The 14,334-nt window shown below is 40.3% G+C and overlaps 1 protein-coding gene across 1 annotated transcript; it reads left to right on the top strand.

Annotated features, from left to right (window-relative positions):
- Nucleotides 1–4: 4 nt before the first annotated feature.
- Nucleotides 5–13,131, top strand: rundc3ab (RUN domain containing 3Ab). Its single transcript, XM_049564344.1, has 11 exons — nt 5–758; nt 6,646–6,761; nt 7,206–7,333; nt 8,376–8,461; nt 8,555–8,644; nt 8,746–8,826; nt 8,914–9,079; nt 9,269–9,426; nt 9,531–9,650; nt 11,643–11,743; nt 11,863–13,131. The coding sequence occupies exons 1-11, from the start codon at nt 652–654 to the stop codon at nt 12,003–12,005; spliced, it is 1,296 nt and encodes a 431-aa protein (XP_049420301.1). The 5' UTR covers nt 5–651; the 3' UTR covers nt 12,006–13,131.
- The last annotated feature ends 1,203 nt before the right edge of the window (nt 13,132–14,334 follow it).

Below are 14,334 nucleotides of genomic sequence, written 5' to 3' on the forward strand. Positions count from 1 at the left end.
CAAAGTCACTTAAATTAATTTCTTCCCCATTCTGGTGCTTGGTTTGAACTTCAGCAGGTCCTCTTGACCATGTCTACAAGCCTAAATGCATTGAGTTGCTCCCACGTCATTGGCTGATTGTCTATTTGCTTGAATGAGCAGTTGAACAGGTGTACCTAATAAAGTGGCTGGTGAGTGTATATTTAATTGCATAATACTGGAGTCCTTATATGCACTATTAGAAATGTTAAAGCCGTGTTGAAACGCAGGAAGCTGCTGGGAAAGTGCACTCAGTCAAACCACTGACAGAGGGGATTCGTCATGTTTGGGGTGCATGATGAGAGCTGATCCAGTGACGTCATGATTGGGTCAGAAAAGTAGGCGGAGAGAGAGAGAGAGAGAGAGAGAGAGAGAGAGAGGCAGAAAGAGAGACAGATAGAGGGAGCAGCTGTAATCCAGTCCTCTGTGTATCACAGTAATAATAAAAACAACACACTGCATGTTCTCATGTCTTCATCTGTGTGTCCTCCGCTGTGACACCGAGTAGCGCCGCCGGGCTGACAGCGGCTCTGATGCGGGCAGGCAGCATCCTCTGTGGCGTCCGGAGTGAATGAGGAGGGACGGTGGCCGACAGGGAGGGGTCCTTTGATTTCAGGGCTGCCTCCTCTCTGGATGGAGCCTGGCTGTTTGCAGGCAGCGATGGCCATGGGAGATGCGTCGAAAAAGGCGTCGTTTCGGAACGTGGCGGTGGAGCGAAAAAACCTCATCACCGTCTGCAGGTCAGTGTATTGCCAAAGAGTGTGTGTGTGTGTGTGTGTGTGTGTGTGTGTGTGTATGTCTGTTTAAGTGCTTATACTCTGATATGAGTGGGGGTTTATTCAGCTGAATGGTGCATCTATTATAAGTGGTTATAATTGTCTGTTTTATACCAACAAATGGATTCTAGTGTATTTTCAATCACCACAGATATATTATTCACACAAGGCATATTTTGACATGCACGCTTACGTCATCCTCATAATAAGTCCTTATAATGAACCCTGTCCCGACAGTGGGCCTGAAGCCTGCCTCTGCTTTAACCTTCTTTAACACATATTATTCTTTTAATATACAAAATCTGCCAACCCACAGACAGGCCGGCCTCTCTGTGTGACTTTAGCAGAGTCATCTTTGTCAGTGCGATTTATTATCTCCCCGCTGATGGCGTGGTTGCTATGACGACAACCTTCCTGGGGCAAGGACTAGCTGGCACCCCAGGGAGTCAGGACAGGGAGGCAGTTAAAGGTCTGTACATTAAGTCCTGATTGGACCATGTGGGGTTTTTTTTTTTTGCATAGAGGATTGCTTTGAAATGGCTTTTGCCAGAGATTAAACACATACAGACATAAACATGCTGCACATGCGCACATGCTATAACCACACTGTGCAAAGAGCATACATAAACAGACTGTAATTAATGTGTTGACATGCATTTATTCTCTAATTTACAGAGGAGATCTTGAGATAGATTCAGTTTCTGTCTTATCCAGAGATGCTGGACAGTTACAGTTATTAGCCGTAAATTTAAAGCTGCTATAATCAATATTATTATAATAATAATGCATCAGACAGCTATGTTTTGTTTAAAATGGGCCATTCATAGTGATGAACTGGAGCCAATAACTTCCCGTGACTAATGCAGAGTCATTTGTCCTGGGAGTGAATGCCCATTGTAACCTCTCCCATTAAATACGAAGACCAGATGTTTATTTATTACTGTAAAACTTCAGTTGAAAGCCTAGTCCCTTTTACACAGCTACACATTTTGACAAATAAAGGCCTGTCTCAATTAGAGGCCTGCCCTGGTTGCCAGGCAGGAATGTATAGGGATGTATAAAAGCGGGTTGTTGGCTACCTCAAATAATCCTCGATTCCATACGTACCCTGGGTATAGACAATAAAAGTTAGTGGGCTTTTCGTCCATTGGGAAAGGAGCCATAGTGTCATGGTAGCAGGAAGCTGTTTTCAGCAGACAGAGTTGTCGACAAGCTAGTGAACGTAGTGTAGCATTAGCAGCTAAAGAGCCAGATATTTCCCTCAGGTGTTGGTGAAAGCCAAAATAAATAAATGTTAAGGTATGTCACACTATTGGGGGTGCCATCTTGTGAGGTACACGCCCTGCTTCCTCCTAGATAGTTTACAATGTCCTACAATCCTGCTTTGGGCTGCCGAATCATGTGGAGCTATGTTGTTTATCAGGATTAGTTTGTCTAAATACGGTCAACTTTGACCACTGTAACGAGCACAGGTAACACAGTGCATTCCTAACAAGATGGCACCCCTGTCCAAAACTTTCGACATCAGCTTGACATCAATTTCACATTGTTTTTTATTGCGCTTAATTTGTCAGTTGGCCCGAAACACGACTTGTAATTCATGATAATATTTTGTATCTGCTGGATGTGGAAATAGGCAGCACAGCTTGTTTTTGCTGCCCCCAAGTGGCCAAAAATGTCAGTTATTGCAGATTTAAATAAACGTAAATTGTGAATGTCTTATACATTTGTGGTTATTACTTTTCCAGATGATATTTAAAATACATATACAATATATGCAGGTTTTAATTCATATAAAATAATGTATTGTCTTACAAAGATTATCGATGTTAGCGCTGAAACAATCTGTCTCTTTTCCCTCTCCTTACAGATATACACCAGACACGACAATAACTAATTAAAAAGCACAGTTAACGACTAAACTCTGTCTCTGAATATACTGCTCGTTCTGCCAAGATTCAAGTCACTGATGTCAAAGTCAAAGTAAAGCTGGAGGATTAGTCATCAACTCATCTGTTTCATGGGTCTGTTCTCAGCCCAAATCACGTGACCAGAGTGGACACCCTGGACATGTGGACTCCAGTCACATGTTGTATGTAGATGTATAAACACACACACTTTAACATCAGGTGCAGGTGAACGAGGCTGCACCTCTGCTGAGCCTCTGACAGGCGTATCTGGGTCATGTCACGTCCCGCTGTGTGTAATACAGTGAAAACACGAGGGATTGTGCTCGTTTGGAGGATAGTCAGCCAATTATTGTCCAGTATCTGGCCACAGTCAGAGCCGCTCAATGAGACATTGTTACCCCTGGAACAATGGAGAGTGAAATCACTTGCCTCAGTGGCTTGTGTTAGGATATGCATTGTCTTACACACACACACACACACACACACACACACACACACACAATGCAAAGTGATAGTGTGTGTACTGTAAAATGCTCAGCAAAATTAGACATTTCGACTGTGGAGGTCACGTCTGCCAGGGTTTCCTTGGTCCATATGGCACCTGTCACCCCACAGCATATCTTTTTGTCACTGAGCAAATAACATTTGGCAGGTGTTCTTGCAGAAAAATAGACCTGCTGAATTATTTAGTGTCCAGGAAAATATTTAGTAGAGTGGTCATCTCAGCAGAAGGATACTGCTGCCTAAAATAAACAGAAAGGTGGTTTATAGGCCCTGTGGGCGTATATTATGGCAGGAGGTCACGGCAGTTGACGTTTAGTGATTTATTATGGAGACACAGGCGTAGATTTAGGTGGGGACACAGAGGACTCGTCCCCCTCAGTATTCAGAATAGTGGTTCCCAGCTGGTCCAGCCACAGGGTCCAGATTTCGCCTTACTCATTAGTTCAGGGTCCACACAGCTCAATACATTCAGCGTCATACTTGTGTTTTGCCATGTCCTCAAGCTAGTTTGCTGTCTCTGTTGACTAGCTGTCTGTTAGTCACTCAGTCTACAGCAGGAAATGGCGCTTCAAAATAAAAGCTTTGTGCCAGAAATTCACTGTACTTCGAAATAAAGTGTGTTTCTTTTACAAACTTGACACATTCACAAGTCATTTGCGGTCCATTCAGAATGGACTCACGACCCACTTTTGGACCGTGACCCACCAGTTGGGACCCACTGATTTAGAACACATGCATTTGTCACTCCAATGAAAATATGAAAGGACTTTTATTTGATGAACTGCTAAAACTTTGAGTCATAAGGCCAAACCAACATTAAAGAACTAGTGCCGATGAAGACAGACTGTTGTGTTGCCCCATGTTGCCTGTGTCTTGGCCAAAAAGTTGCCCTCGAATACACCAAAGACTACAGTCGACAGCCAACAAGCATGTACATTCTGAGAGGAAAGAGGAAATAACTCTCCATACCAGCAGGTAGCGGTAGTCTGTATTCACCATTTAAAAGGAAAACCAAAGACCAACAGGATGGATTTGACACATTAGTTAGCCAGTTGGTACATTAACAACACATCCTGATGTTGGAAGAACAAAGGATATTTACTGCACTAGTGGACAATAACACAAACAATTACGAACTGTTTCTGTTAAAGACCTCAGTGGCTACAAGAAGTAATCTTACCTTATATAACAAGTTTGTTGTTTCCTCTTGACTTAAGCTGTTTGTTTGCTTTCCTTACTTCCATTTCTCTTCCTGTGCACAGAACTGAACAGAGTAATGTCATTGACCAACAGGCTCTGCCGTCTCTGACACCAATTCAACAAGCTGAATTGGCCCGAAAAATAGCCAGTAAGGGCCAATAAGGGCCAATTGTGCCAAAGGTGTAGAACATTGTCTCAAACCTAGGGCGACATGCTCACTGACAGCCCGACATTGACCAATGGCTAACCACCAATTTAGTGTGTTAGGACCCATATACCAACGGTAACAATGTCTCGGGGTAAAGTAGGTGGTGGCAGTGTGCACCCTCAAAAGCAATGGTTGCTATCTGCCATAAAAGTAGAGAAGAAGAAACCATTCACTAATCACAAATTAAAGTAGGAAGGGTGCACAGTGGTTAGCATTGCTGCAAGAGGGTTCCTGGTTCAAACCCTAGGACAGGGAAGCTCCTCTGTGTGGAGTTTGCATGTTCTCCTCGTGTCAGCGTGGGTTTTGTCCAGGTACCTACTACCCGTAGGTGTGAATGTGAGTGTGAATGGTTGTCTGTCTCTACGTGTCAGCCCTGTGATAGTCTGGTGACCTGTCCAGGGTGTACCCTGCCTCTCGCCCAGTGTCAGCTGGGATAGGCTCCAGCCCCCCGCAACCCCTAACAGGATAAGTGGCTACAGAAAATGAATGAATGAATGAATGAATGAAGTAAATATCCATCATAAATTGATGCATTAAGGGCACAAACTGATGCATACAACTTCACCAGTATTCAGAAAATGAAGTGTTTGATGCTCAAAATTTCTTGGGGGAGGACCCATAGCTTAATTTATGTCCCTCCAAATATTGAAACAAAACCTTCACCCTTGTTACACTATAATAGTTATTTTAAAATATTCAGCCATGCTAGCCATCTAGGGATGGCAATGTGGGTCGCTCGTTCCACCACTTTGGTCCAGACTGGAATATCTCAGCAAATATAGACCCTCAGGATGCCCAAAATTCACACTTATCCAGTTTGTGACCAAACATCTGCCAGACATTTCCACCAGCCTCAGCTGTACTTTGTTTTGAGCTAATTAGCAAATGCAGTAGCCTAAAAAACAGCATGTTAATATACTAAAGCAAGATGAACATGGTTGACATTATACCTGTTAAACATCAGCTTGTTAGCATTGCAGCTATGAACATGTTTGCATTTAGCTCCAGCTGTGGCTAAGTACAGACTCACACAGAGCTGTTAGCTAGCTGCTGTAGACTCTCATTGTTAGGAGTTTAACTAGTTTAGCCGACTGTATTTTAGGTTTTTACTTTTACAGTGCCAGTGAAATTAGAATGAGGTACATCACACAAGATGAATTGAAAACCAGTTATTAAAAAACAAACAACAAAAAACAAAATGTAGCTCACCCTGTTGTGTTAGCATTGCTACAAGGATGATGAGATGAACTTGGACTAGTGAGCAGGATCTGATTCATCAGCCTAAATTCACTTACTTTCCACCACAGTTACCTTTATTTTATTAAAATTAGACAAAGATGGTGACTTTATGAAAATGTGTGAGACTGGGGCCTCAACAGTTTGTGTCTTTGTGTCTCAAATGACATTGAAAGACTGCTATAATTTGTCTCCTGGCAGCAGCTATGCTTCAATCTGTTTATCTTGGTTCTTTGGCAGAATTTGTTTTCCAAATTTATTCATAGCCTCGAAATGTAGCAGGGAAGTACACACATCACAAGCAGGCACCCTTACAACCGTGACAGTATTTCATCAGGCTAGAGACATAAATCCAGGCTGTCCAGTAACAAGTAAATTGTGTTGGAGCTTCCTGAAAGCTCTCCATTTAATGTCTTCCTCAGTTGATGGGTGAGTCAGCCGGAAATGGGTAGCACAGTGTGACTGGGCAGAAATCCACATTAACAAACAAACATATGGGGTGAACATAATGAGTATTTAACAACCATGCTTTGATTTTATCCATCTTTATTATCAGTGACTGTAAATTCATTACGTTATTGAAACACCAGGCCTTATATAAGCTACAGTCATAATTACATCCTTACATGATTTCTTTTGATCAAGCAGAGATTCCAAAAAGTTTAATTATAGTTTGATCTATGAGGTGTTCCCCCTACAATGAACTAAAACAAAGAAAGCAATAATCTGTTCATCTGTTCCTTGATGAAGAATGTTCCCATGATGACTTTATCTTCTCTTTGTCTGTCTCCAGGTTTTCAGTAAAGACACTGTTAGAGAAATACACAGCCGAGCCCATAGATGATTCATCCGAGGAGTTCATCAATTTCGCAGCCATACTCGAGCACATCCTCAGCCATCGTTTCAAAGGTAATGAACCCACGGGGAATTGTCTGCTATAAGCTCCATGTTCAATGGACTAGAAAACAAGAAACAATAAATGCAGTTTGGCATCAACGCAAAAGAGGCATACTGAAAATGTTGTTATTGATAATAGAGTTTTAAAAGAATGGATTTTTTAAAATATTTTGTCAATATTAAAAATTAAGAACAAGAAATGAAGACGTTATTTGCCACTAAACATTGAGTAGAATCACTAATTTTCTTTCTCTGCATTAACATTAATTCCAAAACAAAATATCTAAGTATCAAAAAGAAAAAAAACTCAGATGCACATAACAAATAATCTAGTTTAAATGGCTACAGATGCTGTAGCTGCCCAAGACTCCACCCTTTGTTCACTGAAATAAACACACATTAAACTATATATGCTGACAGTAGAGTTAACATTATTGGTGTAACACTCTCTCTTAGGCTCCGGCAGCTGGTTTGATGGTCAGAGGAGTTATTGGGACTACATACGTTTGGCCTGTGCTAAACTCCCCAACAGCTGCATCAGCAGCATCGAGAGCATGGAGAACATCAGCACTTCACGAGCCAAGGCAAGTCCCATATACACTCATAGTCATAATCATAGTAGAAAACTGAGGGAAAATGCACATTACAAAATGGTGGAAGACAAAAAAGTGACATTCAATTATATTGTATTTTGATTTTATCCTATATTTTTATAGTTTGTGCTTGTTGGTTTTTTGGCATGTGGACAGGTTTTTGTTTAACTCCTGTTTTTGTTTGGGTAGTTTTTTTAAATCACTTGTCCTGATTTGTAAAACCTGTTTTTGTTAGCATAAATGCTAGTCAGGTGACTGTTATGCTGCATTCATGTGCTGCTAGGATGGTTCTATTTCCCATTTTGGGAACTTATCCTCCCGATTTCCAAGTGTTCATTAGCTTTGAAGTCATAATGTGGAAACATCATGGATGCCTTGTAGAAAGAGGGTTGTCTTTATTATGTTTTTATCTTCGTAAACTACAACGTTTGAAGCGTTTCATTACAAAGTGATAATGTCCCAGCTAAAAATTCACTAAAACCACTAAAATATTGCTCCACTTACCATATCTTGGTTAATTCTAGTAAATAGCTTTTCTTAGTAGGTTACTCTACATGGACAGCAACTAACAGTTACAGCCTAATGCTACATTACAAATTACATGTGACTACTTTGGTCTGCCATGTTTCTGTGCATATGTCAAAGTCAACAAGTCATGAATCGAATTTTTTGCCAACTTAGCGAGTTGTTGTTGCTCCAAATTAGGGAAGCGTTCGTGTAAATTTTCCCTGCCGGAAACTTATATTTCCCATTATTCCAACACCACATGAATACGCTGTAATCCTGAAGAGGGCAGTTTGCTGAAAGGTTGAGCTTTTGGAATAAATACCAGCATCAGAGTTATAAGTATGGAGCTTTGTTTTTGTAAAGATTGCAATGAGAAAGTGTTTATTTAAAAGGAGATTTGCAGTACAAATATATGATGGTATAATTGAGTGTATGTTCTATTATATAGTAAGAAGAGTGAAGAATTTTTAATGACTATTAAACTAACTATTTAAGATCATTTCTTAACCCTTGGTGACTGCTTCAGGGGCGAGCTTGGATACGAGTTGCCCTGATGGAGAAGAGGCTGTCTGAATACATCGCTACTGCTCTGAGGGACAGCAGAACGACCAGGTCAGAGGACCCACACACTGAACTGTACAATAGTATCTCACTCTGTCACTAGAACCATGTTCCCACCTGCCTGTATGTGTCTCTGTGCTTTAGGAGGTTCTATGCAGAAGGAGCCATTGTGTTAAGAGAGGAAGCCACGGTCCTAACAGGGATGCTCATAGGTCTCGGAGCCATAGATTTTAGGTGAGGAGACTCGATCTTTAAAGAGTGACAGTTTTACACATGATCATTTTACCTGGGTATGTGAAGTGTTTTGTCTTATTTCTGTGGTTTCTCTTTCATAGTTTCTGTCTGAAAGGGGAGGGTTTGGATGGGAAATCTGCTGCTGTGATCGACTACACACCGTACTTGAAATTCACACAAAGGTATGTTCACTGACACTGTAAAAAGCTTTGTCACTCTCCTCATACCTTTGATACTTGAAATGACTAGACATTTTGTTTCTGTTGTAGCTATGATTACCTGAGTGATGATGACGATCGACAGAGTGTTGACAGCAGCACGAGCGACGACAGCATCCCCGACCATCCCTACATTCCTCTGGTCACTGACGAGGAGAGCTGGAGCACAAAGTGTCGCAAGATGGAGCAGAGGTTCAAGATCGTCAATGCTCAAAAGGTGTGCAGCCATCAATACAGAGAATAGTACTGCCTTATATTTCAAATATGGCATGTGAATCTTGATGGGCACACCCTAAACTACAACACCACACAGTAACTTCTAGAACACACTGAGTATCTCAGATGTCTTATTTGAGTATCCGAGGGTGGATATTCCCTTTCGCTCACTGTAGATATGCGTTGCTAGGGTTACCTGGAGGAGCTTGTGCGCCTCCGTGAGTCCCAGCTGAAGAACACAGAGACAGAGAACAAGAGGCTAAAGGCCCGACTGGAGGAGCTACAGAGCCACAGCACACAGGAGAAGAAGGAACTGGAGGCCATCGTCCTGGAGCTTCAGGAGCAGCTGTGAGTGATGTAGACTGACGTAGTGTCCAGGTTTCACCCACATATTCATTCATTCATTCATTCATTCATTCACCAACAATGTACTGTATCCTTGTGTTTATCAGGACAAGCTTGATTCCATGTGACTCCAACCACCTGGCCAAAAACCTGTCAATCCCTCTGGTCAACCAGTGGCCGACACTCCAGCCATACAACAGCCAAGATGGCGTCAAGCTGTACCGCAGGTTGGTGTTATAGATGATACATGTTTGTGTCTTCATGGTGACAAATACAAAGAGAAACAGACTTACACACACACACACACACACACACACACAAACTGTGCTACAGTATATCGTCAACAAGCGTTTTTTATATAGACAACATTTTGTCATATGGACAGGGATGTTGTGTAGTGGTTATTATTTGAATTTTATTTACACATATAATACACACATGTAACAAAATAACTAATTAAGTGCATGTGCTTCACATGGATATATATTATGTTGCACTTATCACATGAGTATATTGTATATATATTCTTATATACCACCCATTATTGAAAATTGGGACATTTATATGTACATTAAATAAGTATAATTTACAAAATATTTTGACCTGCTTTAATTTTTTTTAACTTCTAAACTTTATTTATTTATTTAACCCTTATTTAACCAAGCAAGTCATTAAGAACAAATTCTTACTTACAATGGCGGCCTGGCTTACTTACCCTGTGCCACAAAACACCCTTGTCCTAGACATGAATTGACAAATTCAGACGATTAAAAAGTGTTTCAAAAGCCTTCAAAATCTTAAACTAACTGTATGCAATAATAACATCGGGGTAAAAATGTACTGCTATAATCACCTTTATGTCAAAATACATTTTTTATGAAAATGTTGGCCCTGTAGAGATGTGTCCCAGATTCTTGTCAGCTCCACTGGATTTCTACAAAAACATCAATTAATAATGCACCAACTTCCTGGTTTCCAAAATGGTGGGAGTGCTGCTTGGGTACTGATAAGCTTTGTACTTTTTGATATTTTCATTAAATAATATTGCTACAGGGTGTGTATTTATCATGTCAACTCCGTAGCCCCTCTGAATCAAAACTAAATAAGAATTATGTTTTAAAAAATTGTATTTTGATCAGCATTAAGAGAACTTTCAGCAGCGTTGAAAAATATAATGGCTGCTCACTACGACTGTTGTGAAATTAATAAAAATATAACTTTTGTAAACTAGGCGTACACCCATGATGTATGCTATGCTATAAGGTATTTTTCAGTTGACAAGAATAAGTGATACAATTTGTTTACGTGTTTTAATATAATTTTTGACAGTCAAGATATGAAGCCTAGAGTATGCCTAGACTTTTAAAATGTTTAATTCATTTAAAAAAACCTATCATGCATCCATGTGTTTGCAGGAGTCTGGCCAATCAGAACTACTACTAACTGCGATCTGGACCAGATTTCATTCCATTTTTAGGCAGCAAACTGCTTATCAGCACGTCTTTAAATTGACTCCATCACAAAGCAGAAACTATTTCAAAGTTATTAATGGATAGCCCCCTGAGATAAGCCATCTCGTATTCTAGGGGGTCAAATTAATTCAGCAGGAAACAAACAAATTGTGAGGTGACTCATTATGAAAACTGAATACTGAAGTGAAACTTAAAGTACTTTTTAAATGAATATTGTGATTCCTTTTAAAATTTTGAATATGAATTCCATTTTTAAATATATAATTTGAAGTTAGAAGATATTACTATTTCTATACTACTTTTGAAATTCATCATTTAAATTCAGTTGTAATGTATTAATTATAGTTATATTTAAACATAGCAGCCACAGATGCAAACAACAATAATTTTCATTATCAATTAAACTGCTGATTAGTTTTTTAATTAATCAATTAAAGATTTTGTCCATAAAATGTTAGAAAACAGCAAAAAATGCCCATTATAATTTCCCATAGAGCCCAAGGTGTTGATGTCAAATTGCTTGTTTTATGCCATAAATAGTCCAAAACCCAAAGATATTAAATTGATTATAGTACATGACAAAAAACAACATTGCATCCTGACATTTGGGAACTGAAACAAACAAATGTCTGGCGTACTTGCTTAAAAAAAATGACATTTAATTGATCATCAAAGTCCACACACATCTCTGCTGCATCATTAACTCTGATGTATTGGTAAGTTTTTAATTTGTCTGTTGTCCTGCAGGAGGAGTTTCCCGAGCACAGAGCTGCTGTCAGTGGAAATCAGCCTGGATTCAGATTCCCAGAGGACTGATGGGAAACAGAACGGAGGAGCCTGGTGCACAGGTGACAGTTTGCACAGTCACACACTGTGTTCTCCTAAGATAATAAGTGCGTAAACACACACACACACATGCACACACTTGAATTGACCCTCCCTTTCTACGTCTGTCCCACCCCTCCAGAAAAGGACTACACACCCTCCATGATGGGACTGTGTGGCTCCTTGGCCTCCCTCCCCAGCTGCAAGTCTCTGGCGAGCCTCAAGTCCAGCGAGTGCCTGGTGAACATCAGCACAGAGAACAGTCCTGCCCTCTCTCCCAGCTAGGGGGCGCCAAAGAAACACTGCCCACCCCTGAACTGACTGAGACAATTCAACACAAACACAAAAAGACTCAGTAGGCGAACAGACTCTCTTTCGTGGCCCTTACGTGAGTCCCTTTACCTTTACGCTCTGAGTCCAGCACTGTCTCAACTTACACCTTTTAAGCGTTTATGAAAGAGTAGCCTCCCTGTGCGGGACTGTCCGACAAGGATGCAGGGATGGCTGCCGTACTGCCTGACGGCCTCCTGCAGTTTCACCGTCTTTAATTGTCTCGACATGATTAAGCCTCCTGGAATGCAAACAGCTGGTTCAAGTTTGACCTCTCTTACGTCTTGATGCTTGACTTTGTGCAATTACAGTCACGTCTGTACTGGTCACACTTATCAAAACTCACTGTAGGGTTGTCCTGTATGTACTTGTCCATTCGTCTGTGTCTTATCAGTCTGTCAGTGTATCTTATTCTGCCTCTCGCATAATGGTGGCGGTGCAGGGTGGATGAGCTGTTATAACAGAAACAATGTTTTGCCATATTATATTATAAGAGAGATAAAAGAGAGGCTTGTAATGTGCTGTGTTAAAGTGGCCAGATGGTTTTATGATGAAGATTATTTGGAAATTAACAGAAGCGGCTTTATGATATTATGACAGGCCTTATTCAGTCATACAGTAGGTTAGATACAGATTTTAGGATGTGACACAAAAGACTTGTCAGGCTATGCAGGTTTGCAGAGGCACTACAATGTGGACATTAAGAAACAAACATTATATCTGTTGCATACAAATGCAGAGTGCATTGTGACTATGCAGAATGATTGTTTTCATTGTCTTTTTCTACAAACCTGGCTTGATGGAGTAGTTTGAGCAGAAGAGAAATAGTGAATGTGCAACAGGTGTGTGTGTGTGTGTGTGTGTGTGTGTGTGTGTGTGTGTGTGTGTGTGTGTGTGTGTGTGTGTGTGTGTCTATGTGTGTCTGTCATTAGATTTTTTGGCTTCATTTTTTTCTGTTCTTTTTATATTTTGATTAATTTAATGACATACTTACTTGTATCATTTACCATCATGTAAATTGCAATCTCATGCAGTGTTGTTGAGAGTTGGGATACATTGTGTTATTTAAAACTGCAATAAAACTGCCTTTTTTTGAAACAATGTTGGTATGCAATGGACGTGTATTTTTGTTTTGTTTTTTTCCAAGCAGCAAAGTCTGGGTCTGAAAAATGAAGCCAAAATGAAAGCCAGTAAGTTCACATGACATTAGAGAAAATCAAATCAAGTCTGACTAATCCGGACTTTAAACAATACACGTGAACATGTTAGTTCAACTAAAATCATTCTAAATCATGTTTCGCAAAGGCGGGCAAACACACCCAGATAACGCCATTGGTGACAAAAAGTGCAGTTCCTTGAATTGCCACTTGAGGCTGGCTCCAGAAGCGAGTTAGTCCCCACCTCAGTGTTAAAATGTTCAACTTAAGATCAGAATTAAACATGTTTACAGCCTGATACAAAAAACGGTTTTGGTCTCTAAAGCTAATTTCCCCATTTATCACAACGGTACAGGGGATGAATTTTAATGTAGGCTAACTCACATTTAAATGTCATTAAGTGCTAAAATTATGCATGATTGAGGACAGGGACACTTTGAGTAAAGGGCTGTCTGTGGACAGTGGCCTGAGTTTCTCATCTACAGCTCTAACCTCTTGTCTAAATATGGTCACTTCTGACTCCAAATAACCAAGATAGCGGCTGAAATGCCGAACTTAGACCTCCAAACAGGAGTCCCCAAACAAATGGGTGATGTTGTAGTAGCTACACCCATTATTTTATAAGTCTATGTTGTTGTTTTTTGCTCTGGGGGTGGATTGCCAAGCAATTTGGTGCAGACATTAATGTTACCCAGATGATATAGGCTTTTATCAATATTCTATTGCTTTTGGTGATACCTGACTTCCAATAGCGCAACTTTCAGTTTGCTCAGTAACTTGATTTAACCTTATGTACATATACCTGCAAAGCTAATGACATTCATGGTCCCCAGAGAATGAATCCAAATGACTTTGGTGATTGCCTGACTTTTCTGCTGCTAGCAGTTGAATATTTTTACTTTACTAGTGAAATATTACATCTACAAGATGAATTCACGTACAATTTTGTACAAATATCCATGGTTCCTAGACAATATATCCTACTGACTTTAATGATCCCAGAACTTCTTCTATGGCACTACCACAAGGTTGACATTTTCAGTTTGTCCAGGACTTTGGTTTGTGTTCAAATATCAGCATAACTAAACACTTTTACATCAAACTCAGCTGTGGGCTACTTTGTGTGC

Source organism: Epinephelus fuscoguttatus, linkage group LG20 (assembly GCF_011397635.1).
Source record: "Epinephelus fuscoguttatus linkage group LG20, E.fuscoguttatus.final_Chr_v1".
Lineage (NCBI taxonomy): Eukaryota > Metazoa > Chordata > Actinopteri > Perciformes > Serranidae > Epinephelus > Epinephelus fuscoguttatus.